The following is a 14,572-nucleotide window of genomic DNA, read 5'->3' as shown; positions in this document are numbered from 1 at the left end:
AAGCAACTAGTTAGTCAGCAGATGGCTAAAAGGAAGCAGAAGGACATGTTCTCTGATTTATTACTTCAAATCCCCACAGACACTGAAGGATATGTTCTCTGTTTTATGATACAGCCACAAAGCTTCATTATAGCTGTGTGTGAAGGCTGGCAGGTTTCAGATAAAACTGAAGACCAAACCTTGTACATAGTTACAGCCATTAATGCAAATACCATTGTAAATAACTGTGTCACAGAACTGTGAGAAACCACACACTTACACTTCATGCTGCACCTAGTTAATTCTTACCATGAAGTAAGGTGGGTCGATCGCTTTGATATAAGCTTTTAAGTGTTCTTTGTGGTAAGTAGCCTTAGAGAAGTTTAATCACAATAAGCAGGCAGTGGAATTTTTTTCCACCTTGCATTTTCATATTTCATTATATCAATAGCAGCAGTAACTGAAGCCACCTTGAAATTTACTACAGAGTCAATGAAGCTTTGATTGTGTGCTCGCTCTGGTAGACAACAAAAAAATAGTCTGATGACCTTTAGAGGAATGGCTATGGTGGATAATCTCCTTCAGTGTCCATAACTCACACACACCACCACACAGCAGAAAACAGCGAATGACTCAAACTTTTGTTTGCTCAGATAAGGCCTGCGATTTCGATATTAGATCAGTTCATCTTTCAGATCACTGACCTGTTATGAGATATCTAAAGATCTTCATTTCACTTCTTGGCTGCTTATTTGGAGGCCAAGGGGGCAAGCAAACAAGCCTTTTATTGAGATAAACCATCAAGACAGTAAGAGATCCACAGGGAAGTGGAAATAACCCAAACACACGTGTGTGTGTGTGTGTGTGTGTGTGTGTGTGTGTGTGTGTGTGTGTGTGTGTGTGTGTGTGTGTGTGTGTGTGTGTGTGTGTGTGTGTGCGCGCGCGCACGCTAGAAACGGTTGTAAAGCCAGGCATAGTTTGTCTCTTTTCTCAAATAACATGATGAAGCACACAATAAGAGAAGGACGCCTCTGACTGAATTAAAGGGAAAACCTCTCAGGCTGTGTTGTGGTTCTTCTTTGGAAACCTGTCACTGGGATCTATCAGTGCTGAAGTAATATTATGAATGTCATGAATTAAGAGATACATAATAAAATTTAATATGAGGGAATATTTGTGTTTCCTCTAAGAATTCAGTTGGTTAAACAACTCCATAATGAAAGGGACATCTCACTTCCAAATGTGGTAGTTGCCCAGCTTTGCTGATACAGGCTATAGAACTGTTTTGTGACGTGTGGCGGGCCAATATCTCATTCTGAGACTGCTCCAGAAAACTTCACGGTGACTTATCCAATCTCATTTGATAAATCAATATGTAGAAGTAATGATTCATAACACTTGTCAAGATGGACTGTCTCAGATAAAATGCTGATAAATGCTTTTTCATGAAAAAGCTTTTTTTTTTCATTAGGGGCGCAAATTGCCTTAATGTGTCCGATGAAATGGGCTATAACTTTGGTTAAATTATGTCACCCTCTGAACTGAGCTTTAGAAGATATTCTGATGCTTCCTCTTATTAAAAAAAGATGTATAATATTTATAAATTCTATTATTGCATCCAATGCAATTTTATTTAATTTAAATATTGCCAAAAAACAAAAACAGTCGCCTGAAGACAGGTTATATTGAAAGGTAAAGACCTTGCAATAATACAGAGAAACCCCAACAATCAGACGACCCTCTACAAGCTGGTAGGTTTTCCACGTTCCCTTCTAAGTGCATTTGTATATGTTTATGCGTGTTTATGCGTGTTTATGTAATGTAATAATAGTAGTAGTACAGTTTTACGTTCTAAACCCTGTGCAGTCCATATGAGTGTAGCTCATGCTCCCACTAGAGGAAGCAAAAATGTAAAAACGAAAGCTAAGGTGGCTTCATCCTGGCCATGAACAGTGTTTGCAACAGCTCTGAAAAAGTCATGACTAAATTACCACTAAGTTATAAACAGACAAAATAACCAGTGATAGGATGAAGCATTAAATGGAAATAATCTCACCTAGACTAAATGATTTTTGGTCTGCTTTGGTCGATGTATTGCAGTTGTCACACCATATTTAGCCAAGCTGGTGATGAACCACCTGTTCCCTAGTTTCCTTTCCTGTCCCAGTGTAAAAATGTTGTTATGCACAATATAGGCCAATGGAATCAGTGATTTCTCCAGAGGCTTCATTTAAAAAAGATGTAAGATGTTTCTACCTAGTGCTTTTTCTAACTGCATTTACACTCCAATGGATGCATCGGAGAGCAACTTGGGGTTAGTACCTTGCACAAGGATACTTGACATGCAGACTGGAGGAGCGAGGGATTGATGTTTCTACCCATGTCCCACCACCTCTTCAGAGAGCAGTTTGCTCTATTTCCTTGATGTTGCTGACAACATTCCTATCAACTTTGGTTTTATGAGACTCAACAACAACAACAAAATAACCCGTTATTATATGAGAGACTGAGCGTTACATTCTAGTCTGCTGTTTGAGGTGTTGTTTTGAATTTTAACCACTTGTCTAATTCAGGTTTGGGGGTGCGGGGTTGGAGCCTATCTCAACTGTCATAAGGTGAAAGTTGGGGTACACCGTGAATAGGCTGACAGCCCATCATAGGGCTAACACAGAGAGACAGACAACCATTCACACCTACAGTGTGGCCAAATTAAGTAGTAAATGGACTGGTTCTTATATGGCACTTTTTTACTCTACTTGAGCACTCAAAGCACTTTATACTGCATGCCTCATTCGCCCATTCATATAAGCACTTTTTTTCTATGACGAAGTGGTCTTCTATCTAACATTTGAACACATTCGGAAGGCAATGAATGCATCAGAGAACAACGTGGGGTTCAGTATCTTGCTCAAGGATATTTTGGCATGCAGACTGTACAAGCAAGGCATCAAACCACCAACCTTCCGATTAATGGATGACCTACTCAACCTGCTCTTGAGCAGGAGGTTGGATAGTGGTTAGAATCAACCACTTAGCTGAACATAAATGTCAGGAGTGCTAACCACTGGACCAGCATCCCACACTCTTTCTGGTTTTCAGTCATTATTTCCACTTTGTTTTGAAATACTCACCAATTGTCCCGTGCTTCTCGTGTTTAATGTTTTTGTGACCCATCCTATTTAGTTTCACTCACCATTCTCCTCTCTGTACTGCTCTGTTACACTTCGTGTTCGTAACTTTGTTTCTCACAGTTCTCATGCATTTCCGATGCCCTGTGCTCAGGCTTACTCTGCCAGAGTCTTGTGATTTTAATAACTTCGCCTAAACATTGCCTGCTTTCCTTCTACCAACGCATGCCTTAAATAACATTCTTTGACTTTTATTTATTCTTTTACTCTTGAGTCATGAATTTCTGTTAGAAACTGCAGCTAGAAACTCACTTCAGAATTACACTTTAATAAACCTGTAGAATTTTTGGCATTGAGGGTTTTTAAAAATTCAAAAGGCAGTATTGCACACAGGCTGACAGAGGCTCAGTTGGCTGACTTATATTTGAATCATGATTTGAAAAATTTCCATGGGCCCACTCAACTCCATTTAAAGGAGTATTCAACATGAATTGCAGACCTAACTGACATTAAATGTTACCTAACATATAGCATTTATTTTTGAGACTTGGAAACTATAAACCTTCTTTGCTGGACAGTCATGCATGTAAGCTCTGGGTCTCAATTAAACTGAAATGCATAATTAGGTTTTCTAACACCAGTACAGTATTTTCACTAAGATTATCTATTGAAGAATGTTAAAATCCATACAAAACTCAATAAGCTCCATCAAAGCGACAGAATCTCATTAAATAGCAAACATCTAGACTTGTCCAAAATATTGCACATAGATTATTTTTTGCTGCCTGACTGAATATTAATTCAGAAGTTCAGATGATGGTGTGAAAAAGAAAAGTTTAAGTGAAAAAAAAAAATCGAATTAAGCCATGAATGCTTTATAAACATATTATTTCCCTTCAGTAAATCTGAACTGGTCTGCATGAAACAAATAATGCATGTGTCGTATCATGTTAGCGGTCATGTCTAAATCTGACTAAATTTGTAGGTCAGCGTGACCTCCCTGACTAGCCATTTATGAGGTTTGATTTTATTTAGTTTGTTATTTTGAGTGACTAAATAAATAAATGATGAATGTCACACAACCTTATCCTTTGACAAAGGTTCTTTGTTTTCCTACTCGCTAAAAGGCATGGCAATTTCCATTTCTGAAGTATGAATCGATGTCATTGCATGTACATGATTACAAAAGCGCTTTGTATCATTATCTGCCACTGGCTCTTCGTCCCTACTTTACTTGCTATGATAATGATTATTATCTAAAATAAGTCTTTTCTGTTCATTTATATCGTGTTTTATTGTTATTTGGTGCTCCAGAATAGAAAACAAGTTTGCTAAATAAACAATACACAATACACCATGATAGCAAAGTTCAAGTACACAAACTCGCTTGCTTGTCTGTAATATGAACAAGGTTATCACTGTGCTACACTGGAAAGTTCTGGATGTCTCCCTGCAGGGACTTCACTTTACCCTTACAGGGAAACCACAAATTTTCACGGAACAGTCGGGGAGGCTTTTTTTGTCAACCTCAATCAGCGCCAGCTTTCCAGAGGAGATAAGGCAGGGCAAAATGTTGCATCCTACAAACAGGCAGAGAAAGTGAGAGAGTCTCTGTGTGAACAGATCCACAGACTGTTGAAATTCCAGCACAGTTACAAATCGCAAATACTGTTCTGTTAGAATGAAGATGATTTCCTTCGCCCTAAAGTGGTGCTTCGGGTTCAGAGTTTGGCTTAATGCTGCACATATCACAACACGCAAGTGAACAGAGCAATTTTAGAGTGTTATTTAGCAAAAACAATAGAGTTGGTGTGACAGAAGAGGATGATAGGGATAGTGTGAGATGGAGGCAGATCAACCACTCTGGAGAGATCCTAAAAGGAGCAGCTGAAAGAAAGTCTCCCTGCAATTCATGTTAATGTCTGCTTCATTTACTGTGATGATAATTGTAGTTAAAATTGATTAAGACTGAGACAAAGATAAACTCACTGATGAGAATGTATTCATATTAAGTTACTGTACAGATGATGCTTCAGGATGCATGATTTAATATCAGTGGTTCATATCAGTTATCATTAGGTTGCATACTATGAACAGAACTCAGATGTCATCTAATCATGTTACTAACAAAAGATGAACCAAAACCCAAATGAGTGAATAAATAACTCAAATGTAAAATATTTGACCTGAGTTGTGGAAACAGCCGGTCTATCGTGTGGATGTCACACTTTGATTCTCCTAGGCGTGAAATAAACCTGCGTGCTTAAGTTGCAGTACCACCAGGGGGCGATCATTTATTTAAAGCCAACAAGTCACTACTTACCAAGGTGTGGGCTATTCTACAAAGGGCTATTCTAAAGTATGAAGTACTTTCAAGGGTCCTTCTATGCCAGGTAAGATTAAGCTAGATGGTTGATATGTATTTACATATAAATGTATTAGTAATGTTTCCTTAAAGGTTTGCCCATGACTGTTTTCATGTTGGCTTTAAATAAATTATTGCTGTCTTCTGTTACTGCAAGGTATTGCAACTTAAGCATGTCTGTAAGTTCTCAGTCATCCAGGTCTTGGTAGTGTAAGGAGCTTATGGTTTATGTTTCTTGAAGTAGTTTTCACCTTATATCCGAGAAGCTTCATCAAGTCAAAAGCCAAATGATGGAGAGACACAGGTAGGAATTAAAGTTTGTTTTAGAACTGAAGAATCAGAGGTGCAATGCCTTCAAGAAATTTAAAGAAATTTGCTTTCTTTCCAAGCTCCTTAGGTAAGTTAAGCATGCGTATCCATAACACGTCTGGAGAGGCAAAGCGTGACATCCACATGATAGCCCAGCGGGTCTATTACATCCTTTTCCGTGATACTGGGTTGGGGTACAACTGCAAATACTCCTGTGCTGCGTCCCAGGTGAAGCAGAATGAATTTAATGTCTTTAAGGTATTGTTTTTAGCATAGCGTAGTTTGGGCTCCGCATAGACGCCTCAAAAATGTAACCTATTTCCAGTACATGCGTGCTGGTGATGCTCAGGGCAGAACAGTCCAACCTCGGACCGTGAATATACCAAATCCATCTGCGATGTTTCCGCTTTGGATATTTTCAATATTCCTCTGTAAATAATAAAAAGAACTTTACACACAAATTAGGATTCTTTTATGAGCCACACAGTCATGCCTGATCTTTTTCTTTTTTTCCCCATATCAGGGTGGAGCTGTATCATAAACAGGGGTTCTCTGAACTGCTGACTTGCACCATGTCAGTTCTGCTAAATAAAAATAAAGTGTTAGATAATCGATTATAGGAAGAACTTTTGCAGTGAGTTAAGCAAAAGGAAATGAGTATTTTAGAATTAAAAATGTAGTTTAAAAGACTATTGAAAATCAGGTTAGCATATCATAATAAAACATCATAAAAAGTTTTAGTACACCCGTTGCTCTTCAGGGTTAGTTACACGGTCTGAGTGCTCTTGTTTGGTATTTGAAATGTTGCGCAGGACATTTTATTGGCACATTTTGAGCAGCTTAGTCCCAGCTGTTTGAGTATCGTTGCGGAATATGTCCATCCCATTATAACCACAGTGTATCCATGGCTGCTTCCATTAGGATAATGCACCTCAAAAAAAATTGCAAACTGGTTTGAATGTAACACAAGTCCAGTGTACATAGATGGCTTCCAGAGTCACCAGATCTCAATCTAATAGAGCACCTTTGGGATGTAGTGAAATGGGAGCTTTGGATCATGCATGCGTGACAGGCAGGAACTGTGTGATGCTATCATGTTAGCATGAATCAAAATCTCTGAGGACTGTTTCCAGCACCTTGTTGAATCTATGCCAGAAATAACTGAGGCAGTAATGAAGGCAAACTTCTGTCCAACCCAGTAATAGTACACCACCACCACTAGTAAGGTGTACCTAATAAAAAGTAAGGTGAGTATATATTAAATCGATCGAACTGATTTCAGAACAAAATACAAAGACCTATAAAGACCAGTTTTAAATAAATATGCTACACATTCCAACAGCAAGTAAGAATAAGGGGTAATCGAGGCCCATGGGCTTTAGGTAAGGTGGACATTTTATTAATGCCTGCAAACGATGTGCGATTGCTCTTTCTATATGCCATACTTTGAAAATGTTTTGTATAGTGCAAAGTCCTGCTAATTTGCAGTACAATCTAAAAAAATTAAAACATTTTTAAAGTGGAACATAAAAAGATAAAATTGTTGTAGAAGCTCACCCCCCAACCCCCCCCCCCAAAAAAAGAAAGGTGTTAAGACAAAGCAGAAAAACACTTTCCTTTTTTTAATGTTTTAATAAAATCTGAGTGCCTTTAGATGTGGGAGTAGCACAGTATTTTTCATTCCTGATCAGAACTTAGTGAAGATTGTTAGCTCGACTATCTGTCTGGGAGAAACCCCACATCTGTCGCATTTGTGTTTAATCTGTTAATTGAAGACCTCAAAATAGATTGTTAATTGAATAATTAAACAATGAACATATAATCTATGATTTTTTTCCCCAACAAAGAAACGTCATCATTTTTAGTAATTAACGGGCCTAATATTCAAATGGCCACGCTGTTTTCTATCTCTGCTGGATCCATGCAGGTGTATGGCATTTCTAACTGCTTGTTTCTGGCTTTGATGGCTCCACTCAAATCTTCAAGCTCCATCTGGAAATCCTTTAATATCTTGCGGGGAATCTCCTCAGTGAAATGGTCCTCTGGGTACTGGCCAAGAGGGACCTGATGAGAACAACGATACATTTAGCTTTTCGTCAACAACATTCCAATTGTTATCAGATTAGTTTCATTATTGTATTCATTTGTAGATTTTTTTAAATGGCATAATAATGTACTTCACAAAAAATGACTGTAAACATAATTCCTGTCATTCTTAATGACATCTTTGCTCCTTACAAAGTCACTGGACTGCTTGCTGAGCAGCCACAAGGTGGCCATGCCCTGAACTGTTACGTTGACATCAGGGAAGGTTGCCAACATCGTGGCCTCGCTTGTCGTCCCCTTTGTGGTCGGTGGTGGGAGTTGCAGGGAGATGGGAGTGTTGGGCATCCAGCCACCATAGTCAAACTGTATTTAATCAATAAGTAAAGAATAACTGATTAATAAGAGCAATAATCAATGTGTTTAATTTAATTCCTTCTTTGTTTTCCAGTGTTTGTACTTTCTTGCTATTGCAGTCTCTTTGCATGACCATCAGTTTGACATTATTTTATTGTAGGAGAAGTCAAATTTTTTGAACTTGTATTTATAAAAACTAACTACTTAACCTAACTTTGGTGTTTCTTGAAATAACACCATGTTTTTGTCAAAAGTTTAAAATGAATATTTGTAAAACAAACGTAATTCCCCCAGAATCAGCTGTACTTAGTGTTTGCTGCTAATTGGCAACTGCTCACATAAGATTAGGATTACGCTTATAGAAATCATTATATTAATTAAGTATAAGCCCTTTAGAGAATTACAGAATACACAGCTGTTCAGTGCCAGTTAACTCTACAGTTCAGGTTAGAAATAACCTAGAATTTTCTGAACATGAAACACTTTAATAACAGGGACTCACCTGTCCAGAGTTCACGGCTGCATGCTGGGCTGAGCAAGTGAAGATCACCATGGTGACAAACTTTACCAGCTCAGTCACACAAGTGAATCTCTGAGGAATTCCTGTTAATCGGAAAGAATTACTTAAAGGAGACCAAATGAAAGTTAGACTTATGCTTGCTTATAATACACCTATAACATACAGCTGTGGTAAAAACAAAGTAAACCCAGTTTAATTCTTAAATGTAATATATTAGAAAATAATCAAAATAATCTGATTAGTCTTCAAGGCAGTTGCAAATCCTCCGACAGTTGGATGTCCCAGCAAACTCACCCTAATGCAATGCTTAGAGAAACTGCAAAAAACTTAAAAGCCCCATCTAACACTCTGAAGGCCTCAACTAGCATATCATGACAGTTCAATTAAAAATAAAAATAAAAAAAAAAAACCTGAAGTTTGGCTTCTTCTTTTAAATTGTGAAGCACGGTGGTGGAGGGGTGATGATTTGAGCTGGTTGTGCAGCCACAGGACCTGGGCACCTTACAGTCTCAGGTTGTATTTACCTGCTAAGGATCAATAAAATATTTTATGCCCTTAGAATTCAAAGAGGCTGTATATTGTTGTTTTTAACCATGACTGTATATAGTATATTAAGAATTGAGATATTCTTTGAAGCTTACCTGTTTCTGCCTGAGAAAGGAACCCATGTTCAAAAATATCCAAAATCCACTTCTGAAGTTCAGAGTCCTGCTCAACCTCGCTGTCAGTCTTGTAATAGTAGTTGAGAATTCCCTGCACAAACCTTTGGGAAATGGGAATAAACTGAGTAAAATATATGTTTTACTATAGATGTTATGCACACATTAGGTAGATGAGACACTGTGTGTCAAGTGCTTTAAAAAATTAAAAGGTGAAGCTGAAGACATGATGACATAACTCTTTTGTCTGTGTGTATTTAAATCTCACACACACACACACACACACACACACACACACACACACGACCTTTTAGTGATGACCTATTAAGTGATGATTATGTTTATTCTTGTGTGGACTGTGGATGGACTGAGGGATAGCATTGACCTTTCAGCTGGTTGAACTAAATATGACTCTTAGACAAAACACAAAATTTCTTTAGTTTTCTTTCTTATTTTTTGTCAAGTTTGACCAATAAAACTAGTGTGAGGCAGCTTTGGTGCACTTTTTCCAATTGCTAATTCAATTTAAAAAAAAAAAAAATTCACAAGTTTTCCATTAATAAAAAACGAAGAGCAAAACCACACTGAAAACAGACTTAACACGACAACAAAACCTAGATATAAATTAAATTTAAGGAAACAAACAAATAAATTAAAAAAAAAACAAAAAAAAAACCCACATATATAAACCCTGAGCCAGTCTCTTGGGTCTATGTCGGCACAGGGAACTTTTTCAGAGCTTCCTAATCTCAAGAGTTCACTTCCTGGTTGAAAAAAGGTTTTAAAAAAAAATAAAGAATTTAATAATAGTTTATTTTGATAATTATCCTCATATTTTGTGTTCCGCTACAGGGTGGTAGGAGTGAGGTTTGGTTGCTTATTTTTTGAGTTAGGACTCACAAGATGTTGTACTTTCCTGTTACCAATGGCTGCGTTGTAAGTTATTAATTTTGGATTATTTTGATACCTTGACATGCAACATCAATAACATCATACCAGTTAGAAACAAAGCTGAAAATAATCTGGAACACAATGATACCTGTGGATGATATCCCAAATCTTTAGTCCATCATCCCTGTAGTAGAAGTTTGGCACAGCCTCCACGCCACGTTCAGCAATGTCATCAGGTATGCAGAGGGAGCTGTAGGTTAATGAGGACACTGACCTCTGCAGGATGGTAAACATGCCCTCTCCACCTGATGATGCAAACTAGAGAATGGGTAGCTCACAGTTAGAGACAAATGTTGTACATGACACTGAAAACAAATCAATTGTTAAGGTAAAGGTCTAGTGAGTGTGTATGGTGTTATTTTTGTGCCTCTACTCTGAGCGCACGTTACAAAAAGAGAAAATTCAAGTGTTGTTGCATTTTGAGAAGAAAAATATTTTGATTGCAGAAAAGTTTAATTTGAGTGAACAAAATTCATTGCTGCGTGCAAGAAATGTATTTCAGTGCACACACACACACACACAGATCTCTGCTCTGTGTGCTGACGGACATCTGTAGACCTGCTCTCAGTGCAGAGATGTTGAGAGCACGCTCAACTCTCTGTACACTGTTATAAATGTGCCACAAAACCAACCAATCACAGACTTGGATGCAAAAATTCTGATTGGCTGTTTTGGTCTCCAATCAGCTCGCTAGCTACAGCATTCCGAAAACACTGTCCAAAGTGTAGCTAAATCCAATAGAGTGGTTTGGTTTAAACTAGATTAAAACCAACAATGGACTTAAATTTTTTTTTTTTTTTTATATTTATATTTTAAAATAAAATAACATACTTATCACACGTACTGCATGCAGCAGTTAATTTTGTTTGGGCAAATTAAACTTTTCTTCGCTCAAAGTAATTTTCTCCTTAAAATGCAACATTTGCTCTTGCGGAAACAGTTTTTACGTCATAAGTGTGCTGGTCTTACTGCATACCTGAGTGAAATTGCCAGTGTCAGAAATGAGAAGACGCCGAGCTAAGAAGTTGATCTGCAGAGTGTAGCGCGTGTGAGGATTGAGGAGCTGCGGGAAAGAGGGAACTGTGTTAGTGACATGATTGGGGCAACACTTCATTTTATTGTCCACAACCAGCCGTTATGGACAAATGCTTTCCACACCACTGAAATAATGGCATAAAACAAACTGAAGTTTCAGCAAACGTCAGTTACCTTGTACAGAGGATGCACCATGGGCACGTTGCGCAGCAGTGACACTGCAAAAACCTCAGCCAGCAAGTGCGTGCGCAGAAGGTGAACATTGAGCTGATGCTCATTGAAATCTGCACTTCTTACAAAAATCTTGGCGATCAACCAGTCGTACTCAGAATCAGTAGGAAGAAAGATTGGATTGTCATCTGATGGAGTCTGCTTCAGCTACAAAAGGACAGGGCAGAGCAGTCATTTGATACAGATGATCAAGTATACTCCTATAATCAATTACTGATCAAGACTGATTAAACTTCAGTTACTGTTCTATGTTTGACAAGTTTATCTTTAAAGTTTGATACTCTGCTGATCTCCTTATGGGGAATTTCCACTGAATCCCTTCTAACAGAGCATTTCTTCTGAACAGAGTTACATGATGCTTTTAATTAGTTTTTACTGATGCTATCTCTCTCTGCTCAGTAAATATGTGACATATGTTGCATCTGTGTGAGTGTATTGTACAGAATGAACTGTGAAGGCTGTTTGTGATTTTGGCGCCATAAAAGAAACTGACTTGATTTATGTACGTGTCAGACTCTGGAAATCACTATGGGATGATTTTTTCTACAAGGCTAAAGTTCAGGCAGAAGGAAAAGGGGTGTATTATTAAATTAAAGCTTACTGTCTGAATTACCTGAATAGCAATCGGCATTAGCTTATCATGAGGATCTTTGTGGAGCAGGACGAGAGGTGCCATCAAGTACTGCTTCTTCCCATTGATGGTGTTTGCTTTCACGCCATCCAGACGCTTGTAGTCACACAGGAATATGTTCCCTTTCTGTTTGAAAGTTCAGGATATTGCAACAGTGTGGATATAACATTTAGTCAGTGACTGTGCAAGTACAATTATTTGACAAAAAAAAAAAAAAAATCAATTATAAAGAATTCAGATGATCACCTTCATTTCATCTGCCAGGCTGCAACGGCCATGGGGAAAGACCATGTCATCAGTGACATGGAAGTTACTGGGCAGGGCTGTACAAAGCTGAATCAACATGGGGTTGACACCATTTAGAAACTGGTAGCCAAAGAAAGCATCCTCTTTCCAGTGTTCCTGAACATATTCTGTGAAAAAGAAACATTTAAATTCAATTTCTGACTTCATGTCAGAAATGTTATATCAAATATTAAAAAAAGTAAGACCTTTCCATAAATGTGTTGATACACATCCTTTACATTTTTTAAACACTTCACATTCTTCCAAGATCAGATTAAAAAAAACAACAAATGAACACATACTGCCATTAGTCATTATGCTAGCAGCTTATTATAGGAATAATTTTAGAGTAACAGCTAAGTACATATTAATGTTCATACTGTATAAGGACTCCATTATGCTATGATTTTAATTACCTGATATTTCAGTCTTTTTGCAGCAAAACACTTGATTGATGCTGTCAATATTATCCCACTTCTCCTTACGGTTATCCAGTCCCTTCAGCTTCAGCTCAGTCAGTCTGAAACAGAAGAGCACATTTATTTAACTTCATTATGATACTTAATATACTTTTGATAAGTAAAGAGAGACACATGTTTGTTTCTTGTGTATTTGTTCTATAATATTAGAACTTCACCCTGTGGAAGCAGTGTAGAAAAACTCTGAATCTTTGGTGAAGGAGAACTGAACCTCATATGGCAGTGACGATGGGTTTTTTGCCTTCATGGAGTGAGGCATTTTCTCTGCATATGCATCCCAGCTGATGAAACAAAGAAACAGCGATGATGAGGAAGTTAATTACAGTATGACATGATACACTTTCTCTGCAACATATGCAATAGTTTAATTTCTTCTAATTACTCCCAGCAGACAAAGAATATGCTGCAATGCTTAATTTTAAGGTTAAATATATTTAAGCTTTAGGCTTAGTATTAGGATATTCAGCTATAACTGGAGAGGATTTGCGTTCCAGTTTCAGGGGCCGTAAAGCTAAAATGTGTACAAGCTCTGAATTCTCACCGATAGTCTTCCTCTCACTGCTGAATCTCCTGCTGCCGACTGTACCTGCCAAGATGATGGTTGTCTTCAAATACTCTCAGAGCTAAATAAGAAAAAAAATGGTTTCAAGTTGTTCTTGTAAATATGGTATATTGGGAAACTGCTTCAGCCTCATTACAAACTTTGTTTTACACCTTCAATGGTTTGAACAAGATTTAAGATGGAGCACAGTTTCCCAAACCTTTTCCATCTTTGAAGCGGTGCACCTTGCTATCGGTGATCCAGCGGTAGATGGGAAAGCCGTAGATGTCTCCTTCAGGGGATTTCACTTCCACCTTGGCACAGAACCAACTGTCCTCCGGGAACAGTGGGAGAGACTTTGTCTAACTCTATCAGCACAAGATTTCCAAGGGAAGTGGAGCAGGACACCTTAAACTTTGATACCTAAAGAAATCTCATAGAAGTTTGTGCTGAGCTTACTTTGGTGCTTACATGCTGTTGCTGTAAGTCACAGATAGTGTTCCCTTTACTTCCCCCCAAATAAGTAAAGTTTATTTATATAGTGCTTTTAACAGACATAACAGTCACAAAGTGCTAGACAAAAATTAAGACACCATGTTAAAAACCACAGATAAACCCCCCCCCCCCAAAAAAAAACCCAAAAAACAAAACAGCAAGCCTAGGGGCCGCAGACTGAAAAGCTCTGTCCCCCCCATAGTCTTGATACTTGTACGGGAGTCAACAGCACTGTGTGTAACAGGAAGTTGTGACAAATAGTCTGGATGATTTTGAAAAAAGAATTTCATGTGTATATAATGTCATACAGGAAACCTGAGAAACGTTTAATCATGAAGATGCATATTTCAGACTTACGGCTCCTCTGACGAAGGATGAAGCCCCTTTCAAGCCCATGAGCCACTTGCGATCACTCTCCCCATCTGTGCCCACCAGCTTAATGAAGACATTGTTAAGAGTAGTGGAATTAAGGCAATCACCAGTGAGCACGGTCACTTCATACTGCACCATTTTTCCTCTTGAATGTGGTCAAATCCTGGTGGGAAGAAGTTATGATCATACTTA

At 38.0% G+C, this 14,572-nt stretch overlaps 1 protein-coding gene across 1 annotated transcript; it reads right to left on the bottom strand.

Moving 5' to 3' along the window:
- Positions 1–7,665: 7,665 nt before the first annotated feature.
- On the bottom strand, positions 7,666–12,517 carry LOC102797523 (hydroperoxide isomerase ALOXE3-like). The gene is made up of 9 exons (XM_087842512.1): positions 12,455–12,517; positions 12,191–12,334; positions 11,521–11,724; positions 11,288–11,374; positions 10,400–10,569; positions 9,343–9,464; positions 8,684–8,784; positions 8,020–8,190; positions 7,666–7,845 (listed from the first exon to the last, which is right to left on the bottom strand). The coding sequence occupies exons 1-9, from the start codon at positions 12,497–12,499 to the stop codon at positions 7,666–7,668; spliced, it is 1,224 nt and encodes a 407-aa protein (XP_087698638.1). The 5' UTR covers positions 12,500–12,517.
- Between the last annotated feature and the right edge of the window lie 2,055 nt (positions 12,518–14,572).

Source organism: Neolamprologus brichardi, chromosome 6 (assembly GCF_056152115.1).
Source record: "Neolamprologus brichardi isolate AB-2024 chromosome 6, ASM5615211v1, whole genome shotgun sequence".
Classification (NCBI taxonomy): Eukaryota; Metazoa; Chordata; class Actinopteri; order Cichliformes; family Cichlidae; genus Neolamprologus; species Neolamprologus brichardi.
Note: the sequence above shows the minus strand (reverse complement) of the source record. Positions and strands in the feature narration are given on the sequence as shown.

What these genes read in the sequence shown, in the direction of transcription:
- LOC102797523 (XM_087842512.1), bottom strand. Translation starts at nt 12,499, where the DNA reads ATGGTCTTTCCCCATGGCCGTTGCAGCCTGGCAGATGAAATGAAG. An exon ending in TAATGCCGATTGCTATTCAG is followed by an intron (nt 11,725 to 12,190) that starts GTAATTCAGACA and finishes GTCCTTTTGTAG; the next exon opens with CTGAAGCAGACTCCATCAGA. An exon ending in ACACTGGCAATTTCACTCAG is followed by an intron (nt 10,570 to 11,287) that starts GTATGCAGTAAG and finishes CCCATTCTCTAG; the next exon opens with TTTGCATCATCAGGTGGAGA.